The sequence below is a fragment of the Ranitomeya variabilis genome, chromosome 5 (genome assembly GCF_051348905.1).
Source record: "Ranitomeya variabilis isolate aRanVar5 chromosome 5, aRanVar5.hap1, whole genome shotgun sequence".
NCBI classification, from domain to species: Eukaryota; Metazoa; Chordata; class Amphibia; order Anura; family Dendrobatidae; genus Ranitomeya; species Ranitomeya variabilis.
This window is the reverse complement of record NC_135236.1, coordinates 519,313,597-519,325,008: the sequence shown is the minus strand read 5'-3', so window position 1 is coordinate 519,325,008 and position 11,412 is coordinate 519,313,597. Positions and strand designations below refer to the sequence as shown.

The following is an 11,412-nucleotide window of genomic DNA, read 5'->3' as shown; positions in this document are numbered from 1 at the left end:
GGCTGTGCTGTATACTCCGTGGGCTGTGCTGTATACTCCGTGGGCTGTGCTGTATACTCCGTGGGCTGTGCTGTATACTCCGTGGGCTGTGCTGTATACTCCGTGGGCTGTGCTGTATACTCCGTGGGCTGTGCTGTATACTCCGTGGGCTGTGCTGTATACTCCGTGGGCTGTGCTATATACTCCGTGGGCTGTGCTATATACTCCGTGGGCTGTTCTATATACTCCGTGGGCTGTGCTATATACTCCGTGGGCTGTGCTATATACTCCGTGGGCTGTGCTATATACTCCGTGGCTGTGCTATATACTCCGTGGCTGTGCTATATATACTACGTGGCTGTGCTATATACTCCGTGGGCTGTTATATACCACATGGCCGGCCGCGAACAATCAGCGATACACAATCCTGTGTATTCAATGTATTATTCTAAAATCTTCATAAATAAACTACATACATATTCTAGAATACCCGATGCGTTAGAAACGGGCTACCATCTAGTATATATATAATTGTCTAAGGGGTACTTCCGTCTGTAACTTCCGTAATGGAAATCCCGGGTCGCTGATTGGTTGCGGCCGGCCGCGTCCAATCAGCGATATTGGGGCGGGATTTAAACACTGCTTCACTTTTTACTATTGAGGCTGCCTATGCACATATAATGTTAAAAATAATAATAGACAAAACATTCTCACCTTCCGGCGTCCGCGGCAACCTTTCCCGCTCCTCACGACACTCCGGTCCCAAGAATGCATTGCGGCAATGACTCGAGATCAAGTAGTGGTCTCGCGAGATGATGACGTAGCGGTCTCACCGCTACATGATCACGAGTTATTGCTGCAAGGCATTACTGGGAACGGAGCGTCGCGAGGAGCATCACTAAAGGCCTGGGCTGGATGCGGGAGCCCACCGGAAGGTGAGTATATAACTTTTTTATTTTATTTGTTTACAGGGATATGGTGCCCACACTGCTATATACTACATGGGCTGTGTTACATACTGCGTGGGCTGTGCTACATACTGCGTGGGCTGTGCTACATACTGCGTGGGCTGTGCTACATACTGCGTGGGCTGTGCTACATACTGCGTGGGCTGTGCTACATACTGCGTGGGCTGTGCTACATACTGCGTGGGCTGTGCTACATACTGCGTGGGCTGTGCTACATACTGCGTGGGCTGTGCTACATACTGCGTGGGCTGTGCTACATACTGCGTGGGCTGTGTTACATACTGCGTGGGCTGTGTTACATACTGCGTGGGCTGTGTTACATACTGCGTGGGCTGTGTTACATACTGCGTGGGCTGTGTTACATACTGCGTGGGCTGTGTTACATACTGCGTGGGCTGTGTTATATACTGCGTGGGCTGTGTTATATACTGCGTGGGCTGTGTTATATACTGCGTGGGCTGTGTTATATACTGCGTGGGCTGTGTTATATACTGCGTGGGCTGTGTTATATACTGCGTGGGCTGTGTTATATACTGCGTGGGCTGTGTTATATACTGCGTGGGCTGTGTTATATACTGCGTGGGCTGTGTTATATACTGCGTGGGCTGTGTTATATACTGCGTGGGCTGTGTTATATACTGCGTGGGCTGTGTTATATACTGCGTGGGCTGTGTTATATACTGCGTGGGCTGTGTTATATACTGCGTGGGCTGTGTTATATACTGCGTGGGCTGTGTTATATACTGCGTGGGCTGTGTTATATACTACGTGGGCTGTGTTATATACTACGTGGGCTGTGTTATATACTGTGTGGACTGTGTTATTTACTGCGTGGACTGTGTTATATACTGCGTGGACTGTGTTATATACTACATACATACTCTAGAATACCTGATGCGTTAGAATCGGGCCACCATCTAGTACAGTATATAACTGTGGTGAGAGTCAAAATCCTTGGCCAAAAAATAATAATCTATTATGATGGCCACTGAATCTAATATCATTTATTTTAAGTGCTAGGGGATCTTTTCTTTCCATTCACATCTACCTGAATTCCCCAGCGAAGGCTTTGAAGGGACTTGTATACTTGGCTCCACTCCAGATTAATGTCACAATGAATAGTTCCTATCTATGTACAATTATTCTAGTACAATTCCTGTCCCACCCATATTACGGCATGAGCTTTCACATAACCCACATCCATATATTATTAATTATTAACAACTCATACAGACATAATTTGAAGACCCACATATAATTACATTTCATCACAAAAAGTAACAGTGAACACACGGCTCAGTTATGTCAGGAATTCCACAAGCTCTGTGCCGCAGAATGGATTCCGCTATATAAATATTTCATTTATATGAACGTGGCTGTAAAGGAGAGGAATGTGTTACTCAAATCACTAAGGATGGAGCTTGTAGTAAAATACTACTACCTACTCATATACTACATGCAAGGCAAGGTACATTAGTAAGTATAGCACAAGCACAGCACCTTGTTAATAGTGAAGCGGCCTTCAAATCGACATCCATTTCCATTATTCAGAGGGATCTTCATAGAGTTATCAATGTGTCCAACTTCATGTCTGCCCATTTCATCCTGAATATCCAGCCCCACCACTAAGAAACGATAAATGTTCATATTATTTATGTAATGTTTAAAATCTGCAGATTCCATAAGTCCAAGCAACGCTGCTGAAAATCTGCGACCCCATCAGTCCAAGCAACGCTGCTGAAAATCTGCGACCCCATCAGTCCAAGCAATGCTGCTGAAAATCTGCAGACCACATCAATTCAAGCAATGCTGCTGAAAATCTGCAGACCCTATTAGTCCAAGTAAAATCTTAAGCACCCCCTAGACCAATGGGTGCTGTCTCACAAAAAAAACAAACAAAAAAAACAAAAAACTTTAAAATAAACCGATCACATATATAAAAGTGCTGTGTAATCTAGCATATTGTAGAGAAACAGAAGTGGAGCAAACAGATGCATATGTTTTACTTGACGTCGTGTAACTTGATTGAAATCTCTAGTATTCCTATTCTGAAGAGTGCAGCGGACAGTATTGATTGACAGGCTTCCCTGAATGAGCATGCATTCAGAGATGTCAGTCAGTCAGTCTTCTCACCACCCTAAGGCCCCAAATTATGGACAAAGCTGCGGCTACACGGCCGCTTGAGTCACGCCACCGAAAATTCCTCAAAAAATCACACAACCAAAAACATTTGTGCAATTTGTCTACAACTTGCCACTATTTTAGAGCTACGATCCTACAGTTATCAATATTGCATGTAAGTCACGGCTGCACGTGACTTTAATTGAGGTTTGGGGCAAGAGATTTCGCTATGTCTTGCCATTAATGACAGAAAATCAACACATTTGGAAATATTTATGGATGTGACACAATAAGACAAAATATTAAATCATTAGATGTGATGTCGCAACGCAACACCAGGATCTCAATGTCATGTGATGGGAAGCTATAGTCTAAGGCTCCGATTCATTAAAACTAGCATTTTGCCCAACTGCCTTAATGAAAAGTGCGCTGGGGTAATGTGCACCAAATTCATTAAGAGGCGCTGTGCTCTCATGCCAGACATGTTACTTCAGCCAGCAGCTCGTAGAAATTTCTGGTGTAACTTACTCCACATTATCAGGACCGTATTTGCCACTAGGCACTTGAGGGCACGTGCCTAGGGCGCCAGGATGCGGGGGGTGGCACCTGAGCTTGGTTTTTAAGGTCCGGGGTCACCGCCCGCCCACCCACCCATTTCCTTGAAATCATCATACTCACCCTCCTCGGCTCCAGCGGTGCATGCAACTCAGATGGTCTTAGCGCCGGCAGCTTCTTCCTGTGCTGAGCGGTCACATGGTACCGCTCATTAAGGTGATGAATATGGATGCATATTCATGACCTAATGAGCGGTACCACGTGACCGCTCACTCAGGAAGAAGCTGCAACGCCGGGACAGAGATGCAGAGACTTTCGGCGCGGTGTGAGAAAGGTGAGTATGACAGGGGAGGACAGGGGGGAGGATGAGGACGACGGCGGATGGGGAGCCATGCATACAAGATGGGACGGGGGAGCAGAGCCATGCATACAAGATGGGACAGGGGAGCAGAGCCATGCATACAAGATGAGAGGGGGAGAGCAGAGCCATGTGTACAAGATGGGACGGGGGGAGCAGAGCCATGCATGCAAGATGGGACGGGGGGAGCAGAGCCATGCATACAAGATGGGACAGGGGAGCAGAGCCATGCATACAAGATGGGAGGAGGGGGGAGCAGAGCCATGCAAACAAGATGGGACGGGGGAGCAGAGCCGTGCATACAAGATGGGACAGGGGAGAGCAGAGCCATGCATACAACAGGGGGAGCCACGCAGATCAGGACGGGACGAACCACACATACTGGGATAGGAATGAGGGGACAATACATACCCGGCTTATACTCGAGTCAATAAGCTTACCCAGTTTTCCGTGGCAAAATTAGGCGCTTTGGCTTATACTCGAGTACATACGGTATGTAATGTATACACATGTATGGGTGGGGTCCAGACACATTTCTTGCACAGGGGCCCCAAGCTGTCAGTGTCCGCCCCTGCCCAGGGATCAATTGTACTTGCATCTTTCAGAAGTGAGTCCAATTGAGGCTCTGAATGCCGGGTCAGTGCGACGTGAGCAGCGTGATCAGATCATGTGATCACGCTGCTGATGTCGCTCACTTGCGCTGCAGAGGCGAACACTGGTGGTAAGTGCTCCAGTGGAGCTGTTGACACGGAAGATTAAGTGCACGGGGGTGGGGGGATTTATTATGTGGGGATGGGGAGATTTATTATGTATGTGGAGAATTTGAGTGGGGATTGGGAGATTTATTATGTGTGGGGAGAATTGGAGTAGAGATGGAGGGATTTATTATGTGGGGACAATTTGAATGAGGATAGGGGGATTTATTATGTGTGGGGAGAATTGGAGTGGGGATGGCTTTATTTATTGTGCGCGGGAGTATGAGAGAATGGGGGGCATGTATGAGGAAACAGTACTGGGCAATGGGGGGCATGTATGAGGAAACAGTATGGGGATGGGTGCAGACAGTATGGGGAGCGAACGGGGGAATGTATGTGGACACAGTATGAGTAGAGATGTGAAAAATGTATGTGGACAGAGTACGGGGAGTGAGGGTGATGGGATGTGTGCAGACACAGAATGGGGAGTCAGGTGAGCAGGCAGTGTAGAAAGTGAGGGGGTAAATATATGAGGAGACAGTATGGTGAACAGAGGGATGCGAGAGGAGACAGAATGAGGAGGGAGGGGAATAGTGTGAGGAGACAGTATGGGGGGAGAAAAGTGAGTGGGCACAGAATAGAAATTAAGTAGTGGGGGCGTAGCATGGGGAGACAGTGTAATGGCACAGCCAAGAGGGGACAGTTTACCAAGGAGGGGGGAGTGTGATGAGCGAGTACAATATAAATACTGGGCCCAATAGGGAGGACACAGTGTGAAGAGGGGGCCGGTATGGAAAGGAGAGGTCACTGTGAAGAGCATGTACCATAAGAGGGACAATGTGGGGGTTATATTTTGTGCAGATAATATAGTGAGGGGCAATTTTTTATTCAGGAGCATTATAATGACACATGTATCTTTAAACGGAACCTGTCACCCCCCCAGGCGTTTGCAACTAAAAGAGCGGCTCTTTTAGTTCATGTCCCTGCCAACGCTGAAATAATCGTTTATATAATTTGTCCCTCATACCTCGAAATTGTCAGGGGGGGGGCAGGGATTTCCCCCTTACACACATGCACCACGGCCGTCAGTTATTTCATCGTTTCTCATGGGCGCCGCCTCCTCAGCGTTTAGGCATTTTCCCGGCGCCTGTGCTGTAATCTTTTTTCTTGGGCATGTGCAGTTAGCGCTGCCCGTCCACTGACATCACATGATGTCTTTCTTATTGCGCTTGCGAGGACGCGCGGCCCGAGATCCCGCCCCGCAGTCTCTTCTGATTTATTCCCACTGGGGGGCTGGGAATCTTGGGCATGCGCATTAGTTCTCTGCGGCTCTCCCTCATCTCCCTCCGCCTCTTTCCTACTGTGCAGCGTCATAGGAATCTAACGATATCTGACAGATATCGTCAAATGTCAAAAGATGCAAAATATTAGCGTAACTTGGAATGGACCCAAAATATTATGACATAAGGAGTTTTATGCTATAAACCTGGGCAATAGGAAAACCCACTTCTGGCTGAGAGGTACAAATTTGGAGTGTGACAACAATGAGATGCCGTCAAGTTCTAGACAGCGCACACTAAACTACCTACCATTACCCTGCTACTTGTATAGTTTATTATGGAAAGTGGCAGCACAATTTGTTATTACATGTCAGAAGTAGAAAGTCTTTTCTCTACTCGTCATCACTCCTTGAGGAATTGATAAAATTGGCATGCACAATGATATCCCAAAGACATACTGATAGGGAATTTAGATTGTGAACCCCATTGGGGACAGAGATGATAATGTGTGCAAACTGTAAAGCACTGCGGAATATGTTAGCGCTATATAAAAATAAAGAAGATGATGATTATTATTATTATATCCCATATTGGCAATTCTTTCCTTCATAAAAAAAAACCCCAAAACTAAAAATAAACCATGCTTCTTAAAGAAGCACTCCTCCCGTCAAACTTTATCCTCTTAATATATTGCATTCATCATATTATAGAACACTGTGTACTCACAATTGCTCATTTTGCCTTTACTGGCAAAAAGTCGCATGGTCCACTAAAATATCATAAAATGCACACACAAAATTCAGGAGGTCCATAAATTCACTTTGGGGGAGACAGGAATTTAGTGCATTTGTGTAAAAATGTAGCACCTACTTAAAAAGCCACAATTTATGCAAAGGTTGCAAAAATCTGGAAAACAGAAATCATGCCCACATTGCGAAAATAAACCCCTCCCCACATAAAATTGACTTTAAATAAAGAAAAATAATTTGGCACAAATCAAAGTACTAGACAAAAAGGCGAAAATTCAATAATGAATTGTGCCTGTAGAGTCCTATAAGTGCATCCAGTGTACAGACACATTCAACAGGGATCCCATTAGTCTACCTTTGGCCATGTATCCGCTGAAGATAGCAGAATAGTTTAACAATGAGTATTTTCTTCAAGTTTTAGGGCTGCTTCAGACATCTGCACAAATGGCTACAAGTACAGACCACAATGCCCGAGCTGGCTGCAGGTCTCACGACCTGATGGTGACAGCTTCATGTATGGCTAGGACGTGGTGACGCTCGGGAAAAAGAGCCATGCTAGTTTATCTGTTGCTATGTGCTCGGTCCGATTTGCACGATAGCGGACTATAATATAATAGCCAACGTGAAACGAGCTGCAAATTCCCTTTTTGGAAGTGCATCTGAACAGCAAGGTGGATTGCTGTTGAGGGGAGATAGAGAGAGAAAAAAAAAAAAAAATCTATAAATCTTCAGCACAGCGAGTGTGAGCGAGCTGAGTGTGACCTGAGCGTAAGTGTGAACGGCGGTAAGTGTGTGACTTGTGATTCAGTGACTTTGGAATCAGGGAGTTTCCAAGGGAGGAATTGCTTCTGTTTTTTTTTTTGTTTTTTTTTTAAATTAATACTTTGTATTTATTTTTAATTAAAGTTTCTGTGTGGTGCAATCCCCATTAGGAAATGTGCTCCACAATTGTTAATGCCATCCAGTGTACATCTTGCCACATGTATGCAGTCCTTGACCAGCCGGTCGAGGGTGCATACTGCTGTGCGAGATGTGAGCACATTGTGCATTTGGAAGCCCAGATTTTGGATCTAAATGTGCAGCTGGCAACACTGAGATCCATAGACAATATGGAGAGGAGTCTTCTGCTCACAGAGCAGACGCTCAATGGGATAGATGAGGAGGGGGATGGTAGGATGGAGCTGCAGGACAGTGTGGCAGTTAGCTGGGTGACAGACAGAAGGCGGGATAGAGGGAAGAGTACCAGGGAGGCTAGTCCTGATCTGGCACACCCCAATAAGTTTGCTAAGTTGGCAGATGAGGGGGGTGCCAGTACAGGGGTAGCACTGCTGCAGCCAGGCATGTCCTCTGAAAGCCGGAGGAGTGACTGCTCCAGTAAGAAGGGAAATAGGAGAGCAGGGCAGGCCAGACAGGTGCTGGTAGTGGGGGACTCAATTATTAGGGGAACAGATAGGGCAATCTGTCACAAAGACAGGGATCGTCGGACGGTGTGCTGCCTACCTGGCGCTCGAGTCCGACACATCGCTGATCGGGTGGACAGATTACTGGGAGGGGCTGGTGAGGACCCAGCAGTCATGGTGCACATTGGCACAAATGACAAAGTTAGAGGTAGGTGGAAGGTCCTTAAAGATGATTTCAGGGAATTAGGCTGCAAGCTGAAAGCAAGGACCTCCAACGTGGTATTTTCCGAAATACTGCCTGTACCACGTGCCACGCCAGAGAGGCAACGGGAGATTAGGGAGGTTAATAAGTGGCTCAAGAATTGGTGTAGGAAGGAGGGGTTTGGGTTCCTGCAGAACTGGGCCGACTTCTCAGTGGGCTACAGGCTCTACGCTAGGGACGGGCTGCACCTCAATGGGGAAGGGGCAGCTGTGCTGGGGGAGAAAATGGTTAGAAGGTTGGAGGAGTGTTTAAACTAGGGATTGGGGGGGAGGGTATTCATTTTATAGGAGGGGAAGATAGTGCAGATAGAGACCTGGGCACAAATAAGGAAGTTGGGGGTGGCGGTGGCATGGGGGGTGGGGTTAGAACAGTTAGTAATTTAAGAAAGAATAGAGGTACAGAGAGTAACATCAAGTGCATGTATACTAATGCCAGAAGCCTCGCCAACAAAATGGACGAATTAGAACTAATGTTGTTGGAGCATAATTATGACATGGTGGGGATATCTGAGACGTGGCTGGATGAGAGCCATGACTGGGCTGTTAACTTGCAGGGCTATAGCCTGTTCAGAAATGACCGTACAGATAAGCGAGGGGGAGGGGTGTGTCTATATGTAAAATCTTCCTTAAAACCCATCCTGCGTGATAATATAGGTGAATTTAATGAAAATGTGGAGTCCCTGTGGGTGGAGATAAGGGCAGGGGGAAAAAATAATAAATTACTGATAGGGGTTTGTTATAAATCTCCAAAAATAATGGAAGCAATGGAGAATATCCTCGTAAAGCAAATAGATGAAGCTGCGACTCAAGGAGAAGTCATTATTATGGGGGACTTCAACTACCCTGAAATAGATTGGGGAACAGAAACCTGCAGTTCCAGCAAAGGTAATCGGTTTTTGACAACTATGAGAGACAATTACCTTTCACAACTGGTTCAGGACCCAACAAGGAGGGGGGCACTGCTAGACCTAATATTAACCAACAGGCCAGACCGCATATCAAATATAAGGGTTGGGGGTCACTTGGGGACTAGTGATCATAAAATAATAAGTTTTCATGTAACCTTTAATAAGATGGGTAGTAGGGGGGTGACAAGGACACTAAACTTCAGGAGGGCAAATTTCCAACGGATGAGAGAGGATCTTGGTGCAATTAACTGGGACGGTATCCTGAGACACAAAAATACACAAAGAAAATGGGAGACGTTTATTAGCATCCTGGATAGGACCTGTGCACAGTATATACCGTATGGGAATAAACATACTAGAAATAGGAGGAAACCAATATGGCTAAATAGAGCTGTTAGGGGCGCAATAAGGAACAAAAAGAAAGCATTTAGAGAATTAAAGGAAGTAGGTAGTGATGAGGCATTAAATAAATACAGAAAATTAAATAAATTCTGTAAAAAGCAAATCAAGGCAGCAAAGATTGAGACAGAGAGACTCATTGCCAGAGAGAGTAAAAATAATCCCAAAATATTCTTTAACTATATAAATAGTAAGAAACTAAAAAATGACAGTGTTGGCCCCCTTAAAAATAGTCTGGGTGAAATGGTGGATGAGGATGAGGAAAAAGCCAATCTGCTAAATGACTTTTTTTCATCAGTATTTACAAAAGAAAATCCCATGGCAGCCAATATGACTAGTGATAAAAATTCCCCATTAAATGTCAACTGCTTAACCCAGCAGGAAGTACAGCGGCGTCTAAAAATCACTAAAATTGACAAATCTCCGGGCCCGGATGGGATACACCCCCGAGTACTGCAGGAACTAAGTACAGTCATTGATAGACCATTATTTTTAATCTTTAAAGAGTCCATAATAACAGGGTCTGTACCACAGGAGTGGCGTATAGCAAATGTGGTGCCAATATTCAAAAAAGGGGCAAAAACTGAACTCGGTAATTATAGGCCAGTAAGTTTAACCTCTACTGTGGGTAAAATCCTGGAGGGCATTCTAAGGGATGCTATACTGGAGTATCTGAAGAGGAATAACCTCATGACCCAGTATCAGCACGGGTTTACTAGGGACCGCTCATGTCAGACTAATTTGATCAGCTTCTATGAAGAGGTAAGTTCCGGACTGGACCAAGGGAACCCAGTGGACGTAGTGTATATGGACTTTTCCAAAGCTTTTGATACGGTGCCACACAAAAGGTTGATACATAAAATGAGAGTAATGGGGATAGGGGAAAATATGTGTAAGTGGGTTGAGAGCTGGCTCAGGGATAGGAAACAAAGGGTGGTTATTAATGGAGCACACTCGGACTGGGTCGCGGTTAGCAGTGGGGTACCACAGGGGTCAGTATTGGGCCCTCTTCTTTTTAACATATTTATTAATGACCTTGTAGGGGGCATTCAGAGTAGAATTTCAATATTTGCAGATGACACTAAACTCTGTAGGGTAATCAATACAGGGGAGGACAATTTTATATTACAGGATGATTTATGTAAACTAGAAGCTTGGGCTGATAAATGGCAAATGAGTTTTAATGGGGATAAATGTAAGGTCATGCACTTGGGTAGAAGTAATAAGATGTATAACTATGTGCTTAATTCTAAAACTCTGGGCAAAACCATCAATGAAAAAGACCTGGGTGTATGGGTGGATGACAGACTCATATTCAGTGGCCAGTGTCAGGCAGCTGCTACAAAGGCAAATAAAATAATGGGATGTATTAAAAGAGGCATAGATGCTCATGAGGAGAACATAATTTTACCTCTATACAAGTCACTAGTTCGACCACACTTAGAATACTGTGCACAGTTCTGGTCTCCGGTGTATAAGAAAGACATAGCTGAACTAGAGCGGGTGCAGAGAAGAGCGACCAAGGTTATTAGAGGACTGGGGGGTCTGCAATACCAAGATAGGTTATTACACTTGGGGCTATTTAGTTTGGAAAAACGAAGACTAAGGGGTGATCTTATTTTAATGTATAAATATATGAGGGGACAGTACAAAGACCTTTCTGATGATCTTTTTAATCATAGACCGGTGACAGGGACAAGGGGGCATCCTCTACGTCTGGAGGAAAGAAGGTTTAAGCA

At 45.3% G+C, this 11,412-nt stretch overlaps 1 protein-coding gene across 1 annotated transcript in view; it reads right to left on the bottom strand.

Moving 5' to 3' along the window:
• The window catches only part of ERGIC1 (endoplasmic reticulum-golgi intermediate compartment 1), a 124,338-nt gene that overhangs the window by 35,147 nt on the left and 77,779 nt on the right, over positions 1–11,412 (bottom strand). Inside the window, exon 5 of the mRNA XM_077265792.1 lies at positions 2,448–2,572. Coding sequence (XP_077121907.1) covers positions 2,448–2,572 — 125 coding nt within the window. The remainder of the gene's footprint in view (positions 1–2,447; positions 2,573–11,412) is intronic.